At 49.6% G+C, this 13,581-nt stretch overlaps 1 protein-coding gene across 1 annotated transcript; it reads left to right on the top strand.

The window, feature by feature from the left end:
* Positions 1-5,641: 5,641 nt before the first annotated feature.
* LOC134434163 (olfactory receptor 14I1-like) lies at positions 5,642-5,947 on the top strand (the record flags this gene model as incomplete). The annotated part of the gene is made up of 1 exon (XM_063182845.1): positions 5,642-5,947. A coding segment is annotated over one exon (306 nt), but the record flags the coding sequence as incomplete, so codon positions are not given.
* Between the last annotated feature and the right edge of the window lie 7,634 nt (positions 5,948-13,581).

Below are 13,581 nucleotides of genomic sequence, written 5' to 3'. Positions count from 1 at the left end.
TAACAGTGTTATAAATAAGAAGCTTGACTAGGCCGATACTCAAGCAGCAATCAATTTATTATTTAATATAGTAAAGTATGAGCAATACAGTGCTGGGTACAATGGGGGAAGTTTTCCCTCCAACTGCACACTGATAGTTGAGGCTTACAGGTATTTATAAGGGTACTCACCAGGTTTTTCAGCAGTTTCTATTTCCAATTTTTTTCACTCATCAGCAATTTTTATTCCACATTATTACATCACAATTTTGATTTTAATTTCTCAGGATGTATTCTCAAAAGAGGATTCCCAGATGGTGGTGGTCCAGTTTCCAAAAGAAGAAAGACGAATCCCATCTTGTGGGGTCCAGCTCCCCAGATGTGTGTCCACCTTTTAATTGCCAAGACTATAAATCTAATAACAGTGATGTCTTGCTTACCTTTGGTCTAAGCCATAAATCCTTGAGGTGATGTTCATCTTCCTTTCTCAAGCTGTTTTTCTCTGCTTCAATAAGGTGTGAGATAAGCATATTTCCTTTATATATATTCCAAAGCTATAGTTTCAAGGATACAAGTAATATTCTAAAATTATCCTTCAGAAGGTTATTATTGCAGAGCTTGTTATGGATTAAATGCAAGGAAAAAGCAACATCTTTAACACCTTAATTCCAATGCTCCTAAATCAACCAGGGTTAATTGCAAACAAAAGATAGGTTCAAAGGCCTTTTTCCATGCTTTATTTTCCTCAGTTATTATTAGAATTCACAGCTCTCCCATTGTCGGGGTCCACAAATTTTGCATTCACAAATACACACGTCACTTGTTTGTACCTGACACGAAACACAGCTTTGCATCTCACACCAGGGACCCCACCAGGCCCCATCGGCTGCCGGGCAGGGCAGGGGAGGCTGTGGGGCCGAGGCCGGGCCGGGCCATGGCTGCAGTTGGCAACAACTGGGCACTGCTGAGCCCTGCCCTGCTGCCAGCCCAGCCCCAGCCAGGATCTGCCAGGCCCCAGAAGCAGCCCCGGGCCAGGCCGGCTTGGCCAAGATTCTGCCACTGTTGGGGTTCACCGGTAAGCCCCGGGCAGGGGGAGGAGAAGCCATCGGCCCTGGCCATGCTGCTGCTGTGCTCTGGCCTGGCTGCTGAGATCCTGGCCCTCCCCCAGCGTGGCCCATCCTGACACAGCCCCAGCGCAGCTGCTGCAGAAACCTCCATCGTAAAACAGCTCCAGCTGCAAGCACTGAGCCCGGCCGGGGTCACGGAACCAGCTACAGGCCCTGGGTGAGATACGAACTCTTTCAGTGCTTCCATCCTCCCTCGAGTGAGAGAAAAGGACAAAGTGCAGGCTCATAGAGGAGCAATATGAAGACACCAAGGTCATTGAAGACGAAGTTGCGTCCCAGATAGGAGGGATGAGGAGATGTCCTGATCTTGGGGCTGAAATCCTCTTGTAAAGCTATGGAGAAGGATGTAATTGATACATCAGACTCTCTTTTCCCCTATAACGCACTAAAAGGTATGAGGAAATGTTCAGGCTTGTTCAGCAAAGGCTTGTTCAGCAAAGCTTGTTCAGCAAAGGCTTGTTCAGCAAAGCCTTCTATGGCAGCAGCTCTCTGGCCACAGAGAGAAACACAACTTTCCAGGCATTATTTTGGAAAAGCCTTTGGAGAAGATAAGAATAAAAGAAAAAATTCTTAGCTTAACTTGCTGCACTTGGTATTTTAAACAAGTTGAATGTGTTATGGAGATTTGTTTACCAAAGGGTGGGTTCTTATTTAGCCAATGGTGATGATGTTTGGATTGGAGGACCATTTAAGTCCACATGTATCAAACTGGGGTATAAAAGTATGGGTTTCTTAATAAAGATTATGGATCAGCCTTCTGTGAATCATTGAGTCAATGTCTATTATTACCTGGCCAGGAGGCCTTAATGTGACAGGCCTCTATGCTAAAGTAAGCAAATGTTGAAGTAGCTGTGATCGCATGAGAAGTTTGGACAGAGAAAGAGAGAAGAGTGTTGAGACCCTGTGCCCTCATGAAGAGAAGAAGATCTCTGTATTCAGAGATGAAGATAATTTCAGAAATAGATGAAGAGGACCTTTGCTCTTCAACAGCTCATCTTTAAACTAATACCCCATAAGCAGACATGGCCTATGAACACAGCTGTGGGAAAAGTTGTGGAAAAAATAGGAGGGACTTCACAATTGCAGATTTGCCGGGCAGCTGCTATTCACTGAAATTGAGAGCAATGAGAGAATTATTTTCTTATGGAGAAGTCTCCATAGAGGGAAAGACTCCTCTACCCAACAGAACTGAAGAAAGGCTCTTATAGAAGTGGTAAACTGACTGAAACCTTTAGGTTTTGTCTCATTACATTGTCAGTAACAAAGAAAAGGTTTTAGAGAGAGGAGAAGTATTCTAAAAGTTTTGTTCTGATTCTTATTTCTCTTTCTTTGAGTTACTATTAATAATCTTTTCTTTATACCCTTTTAAAGTTTTGAGCCCACTTTGCCTTTCTCATAATTCTATCTCACAGCAGAAAATAAGTAAGAATATTCTAGTGAGTGCACAGGTAATTAGCCAGCACTGAATCCACCAGACTAATTGATACATTGGCTAAGAAATCTCATATTGGTGAACTAAAACCACTACAGAGAACTTCCTGATGAACTGCATGAGAGCAGAGGGAAATCAAGGAAAAGCCATGGTTTGTCAGGACTTGTTTGATCCTAATGAGCCCTGTGGTGCATTTGGAGGTGAGCCCTGGAACCTCAGGGCATGAGAGGAGATTGCACAAACCTTTCCAGATGTCAAAGTCAGAGGAAACACTCAAAGTGTCTCAAAGCATGAATGGGTCCCACTGAGGTCCATCCCCAATGCAGGCTCCTCCTGGACTCCTTGGAGGAGTGAATTGGAGGCCAGGATGGCACTAAATGCTCTCATTTTCTCAGATTCAGTGTGGAAAGGAAATTCCAAAGTACCTTAAAAACCTTGAGTATTTCAAATCATTGATGAGGCCCACTGAATGTCAGTACAGAGTTCTCAAGGGACTCATTAAAGCAGAAAACTGTGGCCATGATTGCAGAAACTTCTCATTGAGTTTGTATTAAGAGTGAAACACCAAGTACCTTAAAATACCTGAAGTACCTTGAGGCAATAATGAGCCCACTGAGTGTTGTTACTGACAAAGGCTCTCAGGGGACTCATTAAAGCAGATAATTGGAGGCCAGGTTTACAATAAACCTCTCAGAGACTCCAAGGCAAAAGCCAAATCTTAAGTCCTTTGAAAAACTCTGTGACCATTAAGGAGCCCCTAGGGCCATTTCTGACCAAGACTGCCCAGGGAATCCTTCCAGCAGATCCTTGAGGCCACTGGGATGTGGGCTAGGGGGGGATGCTGATGGCAGGACAAGTGGCTGACAGTGCCCAGCCTGCCTGGGGCTGTGCCAGGAGGCTCCAGAGCCTCAGGACAAGGTGTCTCCTCCCAGCCCTTGGTGGCACAGACCCTGCTGCTGTGCCCCAGGGCACCAAGACTTGGCTTCTCTTTGTCCCCACCTGTCATCACTGCCTCCAGTTCTCTGCTCTGCCTGGGGTCTGGGGACACATTCTCTGTCGTCTCACTCAGTGAGACCCATTAAAACTTCAAGAAACTTTGGAGTTGGATTCTGACTTGGAGTTCTGGAGAGGTTTATTCTGCTCCTTCTCAGGGACTGATATTCAGGGCCTGAGCACAAAGCCCCAGAGGCTCATTAAAATCCTTGTGCTGTGTCTGTGCTGCTGAGCTGGGCTGGGCTCCTGGCACAGAGGCAGCTCCTGTAGAGCTGCAGAACCAAGCAGAGCTTCAAAAGTACATTTCTCTTGATGAGCAGCTCTTCTGCCAGCCCAGCTAGGCTGGGGCACTGCCTGCAGCCACCCTGGGCACAGCACAGAGGCACAGAGAGCTTCAATCAGTCAGGGCTGGGAAGGTGCTGCAAAGTGCCTGGAGCAGAATCATTGCCAGCCCTTGGCACAGGAACCTCTGGCTGCAGGACAATGCAGCTGCAGCTCCTGGAGCCATCTCCTAAAGCTGGAACATCCCACTGCCTACAGACTCTGTGAGTACAACTCTTGAGTATTTCTGGTGCAGGGGAGGTGAAATGCTCATGAAGCTCTGACATGCTTAGGGGTTCAGATCAGTCATAGAATATTTCCAAGTCAAGGATTTTGATAAAAATGAGGAAACTTTCTAAGACTATGTAGACAGTTTCCTACTATTGCTGAATGAAAGGTAATGGGGATGAATATTAAAGGTTGATTATGAGGTATTTAATATGAATTTTGACAAGTGCCTGAGACATCTAAACTGTTACTTTTTGTGATCAATAGGTTCACAGGAGATCCCTAATGTGCTTTCAGCCACTGTGCCCAAGGACAGCAGCAGCATCACCTTTGCTCTTAACCTTCAGGCTCAGTCTGAGCTGTCCTTTCTCCAAGCTGCAAACAGAACCTGCCTCCCGCCAGTGCCCTGCAAACAGGCAGGGTTCAGTCAGGCCAAGGAGTGGGCACAGAGATTTGGGGTCTGTGGGCAGGGGGAGATCAGGAACAGGGAAACACCTCCAGTAGGGAAATCTCCAGGAAGCAGAGAGAAAATCAGGCAATGAGAGAAAACAAAACCCAGCAATGCTGTGGCAGGGAGAGTTTAGAGATGCCCACAGGATCCCCTGCAGTGCAGCCCCTCCCTCTGAACAAGCCCCCTCCCTCCTGTGCCCCAGCCCAGCCTGTGCCCTCAGGGCCAGGGCTCCAAGGCGTGCAGCCCCTCCTGTGCAGGCAGAGCTGCAGCAGAGCCGTGGGGCAGCTCTGCAGCCCTGGGCCCAGTTCCCTCTGCAGAGCACAGGACTGGGAGCAGCTGCCCAGCCCTGGGGGCTCTGGCAGGGGGCACAGCTGGCTCAGGGTGACGCTGTCCCCAGTGCCCGGCTCTGGGCAATGCTGTCAGTGCAGCCAGGGAAGGAGCTGCATCTCCCTTCATCCAATGCCATCATAAGGACACTTGGAAGACTCTCTGAGATTTCAGTCCAGGCTGGGAGCTTAACTCCAGGGTGTAAACCTGTCCTAGAGCATCTCTGAGTTATAAGATTGATGGGGAAAGACAGAGATGTTGTGACACTGAAAATGTTGCTGGGTTGGTGCAATCAGCAATGTGAGTCCTTGGCTACAAATGTGGAGCTGGGCTGTGGTGCAGTACCTGGGGGTTTTTTAGGGGAAGTATGGGAAGGTGATCACCATCCACCTGAGAGAGGTTAAAGCTCACAGAAAATCTGAACAGATCAGAATGCCAGACCACGTCCCCTCATTCTCCTCCCATCACTTTGCCTCACAGAACTTGCTATCCTGCCTGAATGCAAAAAGAATGTTGAGGGTTTCTGGTATCCAAGAATACCAGGAGAGACGTGGGAGGAGCTCAAAAAGGAAATCTGAGAAACCTTAAACACAGAAGCATGTCAGTCTGTGTTAAAGAGGAGGATGAATGGAAAATGGCTTTGATTTCAGTCGCAGGTATCCCCTCTAACTCTTGAATGTCCCTTTATCCATGAACAGGTCCCCATGTGCAGCTCCAGCAAATGTCCAACTGCAGCTCCATCAGGCACTTCCTCCTGCTGGCATTGGCAGACACGCGGCAGCTGCAGCTCCTGCACTTCTGCCTCTTGCTGGGCATCTCCCTGGCTGCCCTCCTGGGCAACGGCCTCATCATCAGCGCCGTAGCCTGCAGCCACCACCTGCACACGCCCATGTTCTTCTTCCTGCTCAACCTGACCCTCAGTGACCTGGGCTCCATCTGCACCACTGTCCCCAAAGCCATGCACAATTCCCTCTGGGACACCAGGAACATCTCCTACTATGGATGTGCTGCCCAGCTCTTTTTCTTTATGTTCTTCATCTCAGCAGAGTATTTCCTCCTGACCGTCATGTGCTACGACCGCTACGTGTCCATCTGCAAACCCCCGCACTATGGGACCCTCCTGGGCAGCAGAGCTTGTGCCCACATGGCAGCAGCTGCCTGGGCCAATGCCTTTCTCTATGCTCTGCTGTATACAGCCAATACATTTTCCCTGCCCCTGTGCCATGGCAATGCCCTGGGCCAGTTCTTCTGTGAAATTCCCCAGATCCTCAAGCTCTCCTGTTCCTCCTATCTCAGGGAACAGGGGGGTCTTGCTTTTAGTGGCTGTTTAGGAGTTGGATGTTTTGTATCCATTGTTTCCTCCTATGTGCAGATCTTCAGGGCTGTGCTGAGGATCCCCACTGAGCAGGGACGGCACAAAGCCTTTTCCACCTGCCTCCCTCACCTGGCCGTGGTCTCTCTGTTTGTCAGCACTGGCATATTTGCTCACCTGAAGCCTCCCTCCATGTCCTCCTCATCCCTGGATCTGGCCCTGTCAGTTCTGTACTCGGTGTTGCCTCCAGCCCTGAACCCCCTCATCTACAGCCTGAGGAACCAGGAGCTCAAGGCTGCAGTGTGGAGACTGGTGACTGGATGCTTTCAGAAACATTAAACTGAAAGCTAATTTTCTGAAAAAAACTTGTAATAAAAGTTATCTGCGATATTTCTTGTTGGTTTCATTCTGAAAATTCTAGTTCTTTGTTTTACTTTTTCATTATCAACCACAAAGAAATGTAATTGTGCCATTTCTCATTTGTGTCTCTCCACCTTCCCTGTGGCCACAGACTGTGTCAATGAGGGGTTGTGCTCTCAGTGGCATTAAAGAACATAAAGGATTTTCCAGCAGTTTTCTGCAGAGATGCCCTTTTGTTGCCTTCTCTGGAGCTGCAGCAGCAATGTCTGTGTGCAGAGCTGGGGGCAGATAAGGGCTGCCACAGCAGCTGTGCCCAGCAGCAGCAGCACTTGGTGTTGCCAGTGCTGCTGCCGTGGCCCTGCCCCGCTGCCCTGGTGGCCCTGGTGTTGCTGCAGAGCCTGAGTGCTCTCGGGGCCGGGCACACCCCTTGCGGTGGCAGTGCCGGGGCTGCAGCAGGGACAGGCCATGGGCACTGCTGGGGCAGCACTGACGGCCCAGGCCAGGGCCTGGGGGCTCCAGGCTCCATGCCCAGGCTCTCTCAAGAACATGGCCAGGCCAATGCTCAGCACAGAAAAGCCCCATGAACAGCCCCAGGCTGGTCGTGGGCAGGCTGGGGGCAAACAGCATGGCTGGGGCTCTGCAAGGGCCCTGGGGCAGACGGGAAGGAGCAGCAGAGCAGGGGCTGATCCATCCCCAGTGTGCTAGACAGCCCAGGGCAGCGTCCCAGAGCGTCCTGATGGAGCTGCCAACAACATCCCCCCTCTGCATACCTGGCCTGTCCCCCAGCTCACATAGGTGCCCCATCCTTGCAGGCACAGACACGGCAGCACTGGCTCAGCAGCTCCTGTTTGCATTGCACAGAGCAGGGGGAGCACCCTCATGCTGTTGCTGTGGGGACATGAACCTGAGGGAGCACAAATGCCATCAGCCCCTGGGGCCAGCAAGGGCTGGGGGACACCAGGGAAACCACACAGCTTTGTGCTGATCTCTGCATTCAGCCAGAAAGTTTGTTCCCATCAGCTGGGAGTTTCCTATCCCACTGCAGACGCTGTTCCTCAGAGCCAGGACTGCCTGGCAGCCACCCCCAAACTGCCCCGAGCATTTCCTTTTCTTCACCTTTGCTTTCTTTACTCTTCCTGCTACAAATTTCTTCCTATTGTCCACCCCTGTTCCCTCCCCCGCAAAGAGCCCCTCTCTGTTTGCCCTTTCCTCTCTGGCCCCACTCCCCATTGCAGTTCCTGACTTGGCACCATGGGAATGTCCCTGGGGCAGCAGGATCATCCTACAAGTGCTGCAGGAATTGTCTGCAGGCTCCTGCAGTGCCTGGTGCTGCTCCCTTTCCAGAGGCACCCCAGGCCAGGGGGGCACATCTGGGCTGCTGTGTCTGGCTCTGGGGCTCCCTGTTCTGGGCAGTGAGGAGGAGCTGCAGAGGCTCTGCAGGACTGACAGGATGGGCTTTGTGGCTGGCAGGAGAAGCTGAGGGACCTGGGCTGCTGGAGCTTCTGAAAAGGAGGCCCAGGGCTCCTACTGCAACTGCTCCAAGGGTGGATTCAGAGAATTCCAGAACCAGCAAGTTTGGAAACGACCTTGGAGATCATCATGTCCAACCTGTGCCCTGATACTTCCTTGTCTCCTCTGAGCCTCCTCTTCTCCAGGATAAACAACCCCAGCTCTCTCAGCCACTCCTCACAGGACTTGTGCTCCAGACCCATCCCCAGCCTTGTTGCCCTTCTCTGGACATGCTCCAGCCCCTCCATGTCCTTCCTAAATTGGGGGCCCCAGAACTGGACACAGCACTCCAGGTGTTGCCCAACCAGCGCTGAGCACAGGGGAAGAATCCCTGCCCTGCTCCTGCTGGCCGCACCATTTCTGATCCAGGCCAGGAACCATTGGCCTTCTTGGCCGCCTGGGCACACTGCTGGCTCCTCTCCAGCCTGCTGTCCATCAGTCCCTGCAGGTCCCTTTCTGCCTGGCTGCTGTCCAGCCACTCTGTCCCCAGCCTGTAGTGCTGTAGTGGTTGTTGTGGCCAAAGAGCAGGACCCAGCACTTGGACTTGTTAAACCTCAGCTTTTTGGATTTGGTCCCTGGGTCCAGCCTGTCCAGGCCCTGTGCAGAGCCCTCCAACCCTCCAGCAGATCTACACTATCAGACAATTAGGTGTCACCACGGTTCCATGAGGCTTCTCAGTGTCACAATGTCCCTTTGGTTCCATGGGACCCTTGATGTCACAAAGTCCCCTGGATCATTGGGCCACTGCAGTGTCACAATGTCTCTTGGTCCCCCAAGGCCCTGCATTGTTACATTGGACCCTTGGTTCCATGACGTCTGGCAGTGTAGCAATGTCAATGTGATATTTTCTGAAAATTCCCTTCGCCAGGATTTCTTCTCCTGGGAAGATGAGAAGCCTCAACTTCTTTGTGCTTTGCTTCTCTGCAATGTGGTCTGGAGATTGTTTATCCAAACATGTGAATTGTTTTAACCTAATGACCAATCACCATCAGCTGTATTGGACTCTGAGGAGTCAGTAGTGAGTTTTCATTATCATTCTTGTTAAGCCTTCTGTCTGTATTCTTCTTTTTCTAAAGTATATTTTTTGAACAGGATAATGTAATATAATATAATATAATATAATATAATATAATATAATATAATATAATATAATATAATATAATATAATATAATATAATATAATATAATATAATATAATATAATATAATATAAATCAGCTTTCTGAGAACATGCAGTCAGATTCTTATCTCTCACCTCGTCCTGAGCACCTCACAAACACCACATAGCAATGCTCTTTTTGGTTCCACAGTGTCACAATGGCCCCTTGGCTCTGAGCTGCCATGTCATACACAGTGTCATCATGGTCCATTTAGTGCCACCAGGCCCCCAGTGTCACAATGGCCTCTTGCTTACCCAGGGCCCTGCAGTATCACAATCATCAGAGAATCAACCAGGCTGGAAAAGACCTTGGAGAGCATCAAGTCCAACCTGGGACCCAACACTACCTTGTCAGCCAGACCATGGCGGTGAGCGCCACATCCAGTCTGTCCTTAAACACTTTCAGGGCTAGTGACTCACCCATCTCCCTGGGCAGCCTGTGACTTTACATTGTGCTGCCCAACCAATGCCAAGAAGAGAGGGAAGATCACTGTCCTGGTCCTCCCGGCCACACCGTTCCTGATCCATAGGAGTGCCAGGGGTTGGATAAGGGAAATGGTGGGGAGAGGGTGAGGGCCAAGTGTTATTGATTGTAAGCCATGAAGAATCTTGATTTTCATATCTATTCAGACTGCATTAGAAGGTGCTAGAGATTAATACCAACTGGACATAGCTGATACCAATTTATATTCAGGAAATGAACACTAAACAGGAAAAAACCAGTTCTCTCTGCATTTTTTTCAACATAGTATAGTATTCACTTTGAACACACTTCTGAAATCTATCTAATTAACCAAAGAAGAATTGAAAACTTAAATTGTTCCCAGGGGCTTTTCTTTTGCAAGAGTTTTGCATAAATATTTAGGAGCCTTTGTCACTAAATTCCTGAACTGAAGAGCTCAAGAAAGAAGAGGCTTCTAGAGGAGTAAAATTCCTCAGCAAACTCCAATTGGCTGAGGATCCATCCCCATCAGAGCAGCAATGAACAGAAATGGGTACAGCTTTGTGGCTGCCCCAGCTTTGGCATGGGCCCTGGGCCTGGAGCAGGAACAGCTCTTGAGGGTCCCAAGGCCGCAGCACTTGTGCTGCCTTGGGAAGATGGGATGGCAGCAGGGGCTGCAGAACTCTCAGCACCTCAGCCCGAGGGGAGCAGGGCAGCCAGGGAGCCTCCTTTGGCCTTGGCCCAGCACCTTCCCCCATGGCTGGGGCTGAGTCCTGTGGCAGCTGCAGCTGCTGCTGTGCCCTTGCCAGGGGCTCAGGCCGTGAGCACAGCTGTGGGGCCAGAGCTGGCTCGGCTGGGCTGGGGAGCGGCCCTTGGTGCTGCCCAGAGCTCAGGGCAGCTGGCAGAACTTGCAGGGAGCTGGGCTGGGCTCCGAGAGCCTGGCCCAGAAACCATCAGTGTCCATCTCAGCCTGGCTGAACGTGCAGGGGCAGGACTCAGGCCAGGCCTTGTGGGGCAGGGCCAGCGCCTGTGCAAGGCATTTCAAACAGGCAAGTGGCCCAGAGAGGAGGCTGCTCTGTTCCCTTTGGTGCATGGACAGAGCAGGGAGGGGGCCCAGGACATTTGTCAGCACCAGCCTCTGTGCCCAGCCCTTGGCAGCCCTGGCTGCTGAGCTCAGCTTTGGCCTGGGCTGAGTTTGGCTGTGGCCCAGCTCCATCCTCCTGCGGGGCTCAGGGCCTGTTCCCAGCCATGGCCAGCCCTGGCTGCCTCTCTGCTGGCCCAGAGGCTGGCACAGCCCAGGGCAGGGCTGTCTGTGCAGCCCCACAGATGCCCCGGGCTCTGCAGGAGCTGGCAGAGGCTGCCCCGCAGAGAGGCCATGGGGCACAGAGCCCCAAGGCTGCTGTGGGCACCACGGCACAGGGGCCATTCCAAGCCGCAATGCTCCTGGCCTGGGCTGGGCCTGCACAGGGGCTGGGCCACCATGGCTGGGCCTGCACAGGGCCACAAAGGGGCCACGCAGCCACTGCCAGGGCTGACAGCAAAGCCAGGCACACACAAGCAATTGCTGAGCATGGCCTGCGCTGGCCAGGCCTGACTGTGCCAAAGGCAGAGCTCAGCTGCTCTTGGGGGCTGCAGGAACAGTCCAGAGCCCAAAGAGCCTCCATGGCTGTGCTGGAGACCAAGGCTGCAGGAGGGAAATACAGGGCTGCTGTGGGATGGGGAGGGCATTGCAGTCCAGCACACACCTCAGCTCTCTGATGATCCCGGCACCATGCTGGGCCCTGTTTCAGACTGGAGCAGAGATGATGTTGATGGGACAGCAGCCCTGTGAGACTGTCAGGATGGATGGGACAGGATGGGATGGGACGGAGCCCTGCAGGGCTGTTTTTGTTTTGTTACGGTTTAGATCTCATCTATTGCATCTGAAAGGTGAAATCTTATCTTAAGTTTAAAAGCCAAGTTTTAAAATTGATATATATGTGAAGATTTTGCCAGAAATTAGCTCATGAAAAAGATAGAGCAAAATCAAATTATATGGTAGTTTGGATGGATTTTAATTGCTTCTTGTCATGCAGATTTGCCTCTTGAACAACCAAAACCAAATATTTGGTTGACCTTAGCTAAGGCAGCAGGCTTGGATACCACATGTTTGTCTCATTCGGAACCAGAAAAGCATTTCTCAACCTGTCTGGTTGGTGTGCCCATAAAAGATTTGCCTTTGATCAAAAAGCAATCCAATGGTGAGCCTGGTGAAATTGACAATGGGAACAATCCTGCATTGAATTTGAACGTTTGGGCCAAAGAACTTTCCAAAGCAGTACCCGAACCCCAAGAATTAGAAATCCTTCGTTCTTTAACAATAGATTTTTGCCTTACATTTATAGCTAATGATTAGGGAGAGCATGATCCTCCAAAGTACATTGTTACTCCCCATTATTTTGCACACAGAAACTTAAGTTTTTGGTGTAATTATTCAAAAAGTTGGGATGTGCTTTCTGAGGCTGACCAATACCCACCACAATTGCCCAAGGGATATTGTTCATTTGTGGAGATTGGGCTTGGCAAGGCAATCCATCACACCTTGAGGGTGGCCCATGTAGCATTGGAATGCTCACTGTGATAGCACCTAGTGCCAAGGCAGTCATTAAGAAGAAACTAAGGGGAACAAGATCTGCTCGTCATTATGATGAAAACTGTAAGAGTGATTTCATGCCTTGGAAGGCTGCAAAAAGAGTTTCAGCAGGTTTGTTTTTACCCCAATTGGCTTCAGCAATGGCATTGAAACAATAAGATCAGGTTGGATGTTGGCTGAGTAAACAAACTAATGCCACATCCACTGCAATCAGTGATATGTTGACTGATGTTAATAGTGTTGTCAGACCTGCTACCCTTCAAAAGAGCAGCGATTGATTTTCTTTTACTGGTACATGGGCATGGTTGTGAGGAATTTTAAGGATTATGTTGTACGAACTTGTCAGATCATTCTGAATCTATCCACAAAAGCATACAAAAGCTGAAAGATTTGACAGCTCCAATTAAAGAAGATGGCGGGTCATGGTTAGATGATCTGTTCCAAGAATGGAGCTTTGCACCTTGGCTAAGGGTACTTTGTAGAATAGGTCTCTATATGTATTGGGGGTTTTGGTAGTGATACTAGTAGTCACACCTTGCATACTTTGGTGTGTGCGACAAATGATGGACAAAACTATCAAAGAAAATTTTATCACACAAGAGAGAGAGAGGTAGGAAATGGATTCACGAGAGTTCTCGAATTCTCACAGAGATGGTCGATGAAGGTATGGACATGGAGGAATGTTTCAAATTAAGACCTGTGAATTGACAAGACATTCTCGAACAATGACTTGTAACTATTGTCAGGCATAATTTATGCCCTTTGAACTGACTGGACTTCCACAGCATTAAAATTGCTGTGTTGTAATATAGCAATGCTTAGTGCAAGCGAGAAAATGCTTTAAATAGGTAATAAGCAGAAATATTATAGTAAGGCTACGAAACACAAGTAATAAACTACATAATTGTGAAGGTTTCTTTTTAGGTGAACAGGAGGGGTAATTGGGGGAATCCATAAAATTAGAGGGTTTTGGGGAAAGCTGCAAAAGGAAGGCCCCAGAGGCAGCAGAACTGTGATTAGAGCTAAGCAGAAGTCATGAGATAGGTCAGCAGAAAAATTATTTAAACTGTACAAAATCAAGGACAAATAGAACACTGATCTGTGTATTAACTCTTGTCTAAAATAACTCTCTAAAAAGCAAGGGTAGAAGCTCTTTCCCTACCTGATGGGATGCGGGCTGGCAACTGCTGCTCTGAAGATGTGCAGCTGCTCCTCTCTGGAGAGGTCATGGAAGGGTTGTGATGGTCTACGGGAACCAGAGGAACAATGAGCTCAAGCTGGCATTTAAGTTTCATGGGAACAAGCAGAATG

This window comes from Melospiza melodia, unplaced genomic scaffold (genome assembly GCF_035770615.1).
Source record: "Melospiza melodia melodia isolate bMelMel2 unplaced genomic scaffold, bMelMel2.pri scaffold_32, whole genome shotgun sequence".
In the NCBI taxonomy this organism is placed as follows: Eukaryota; Metazoa; Chordata; class Aves; order Passeriformes; family Passerellidae; genus Melospiza; species Melospiza melodia.
This window is presented reverse-complemented; position numbering and strand designations above follow the sequence as displayed.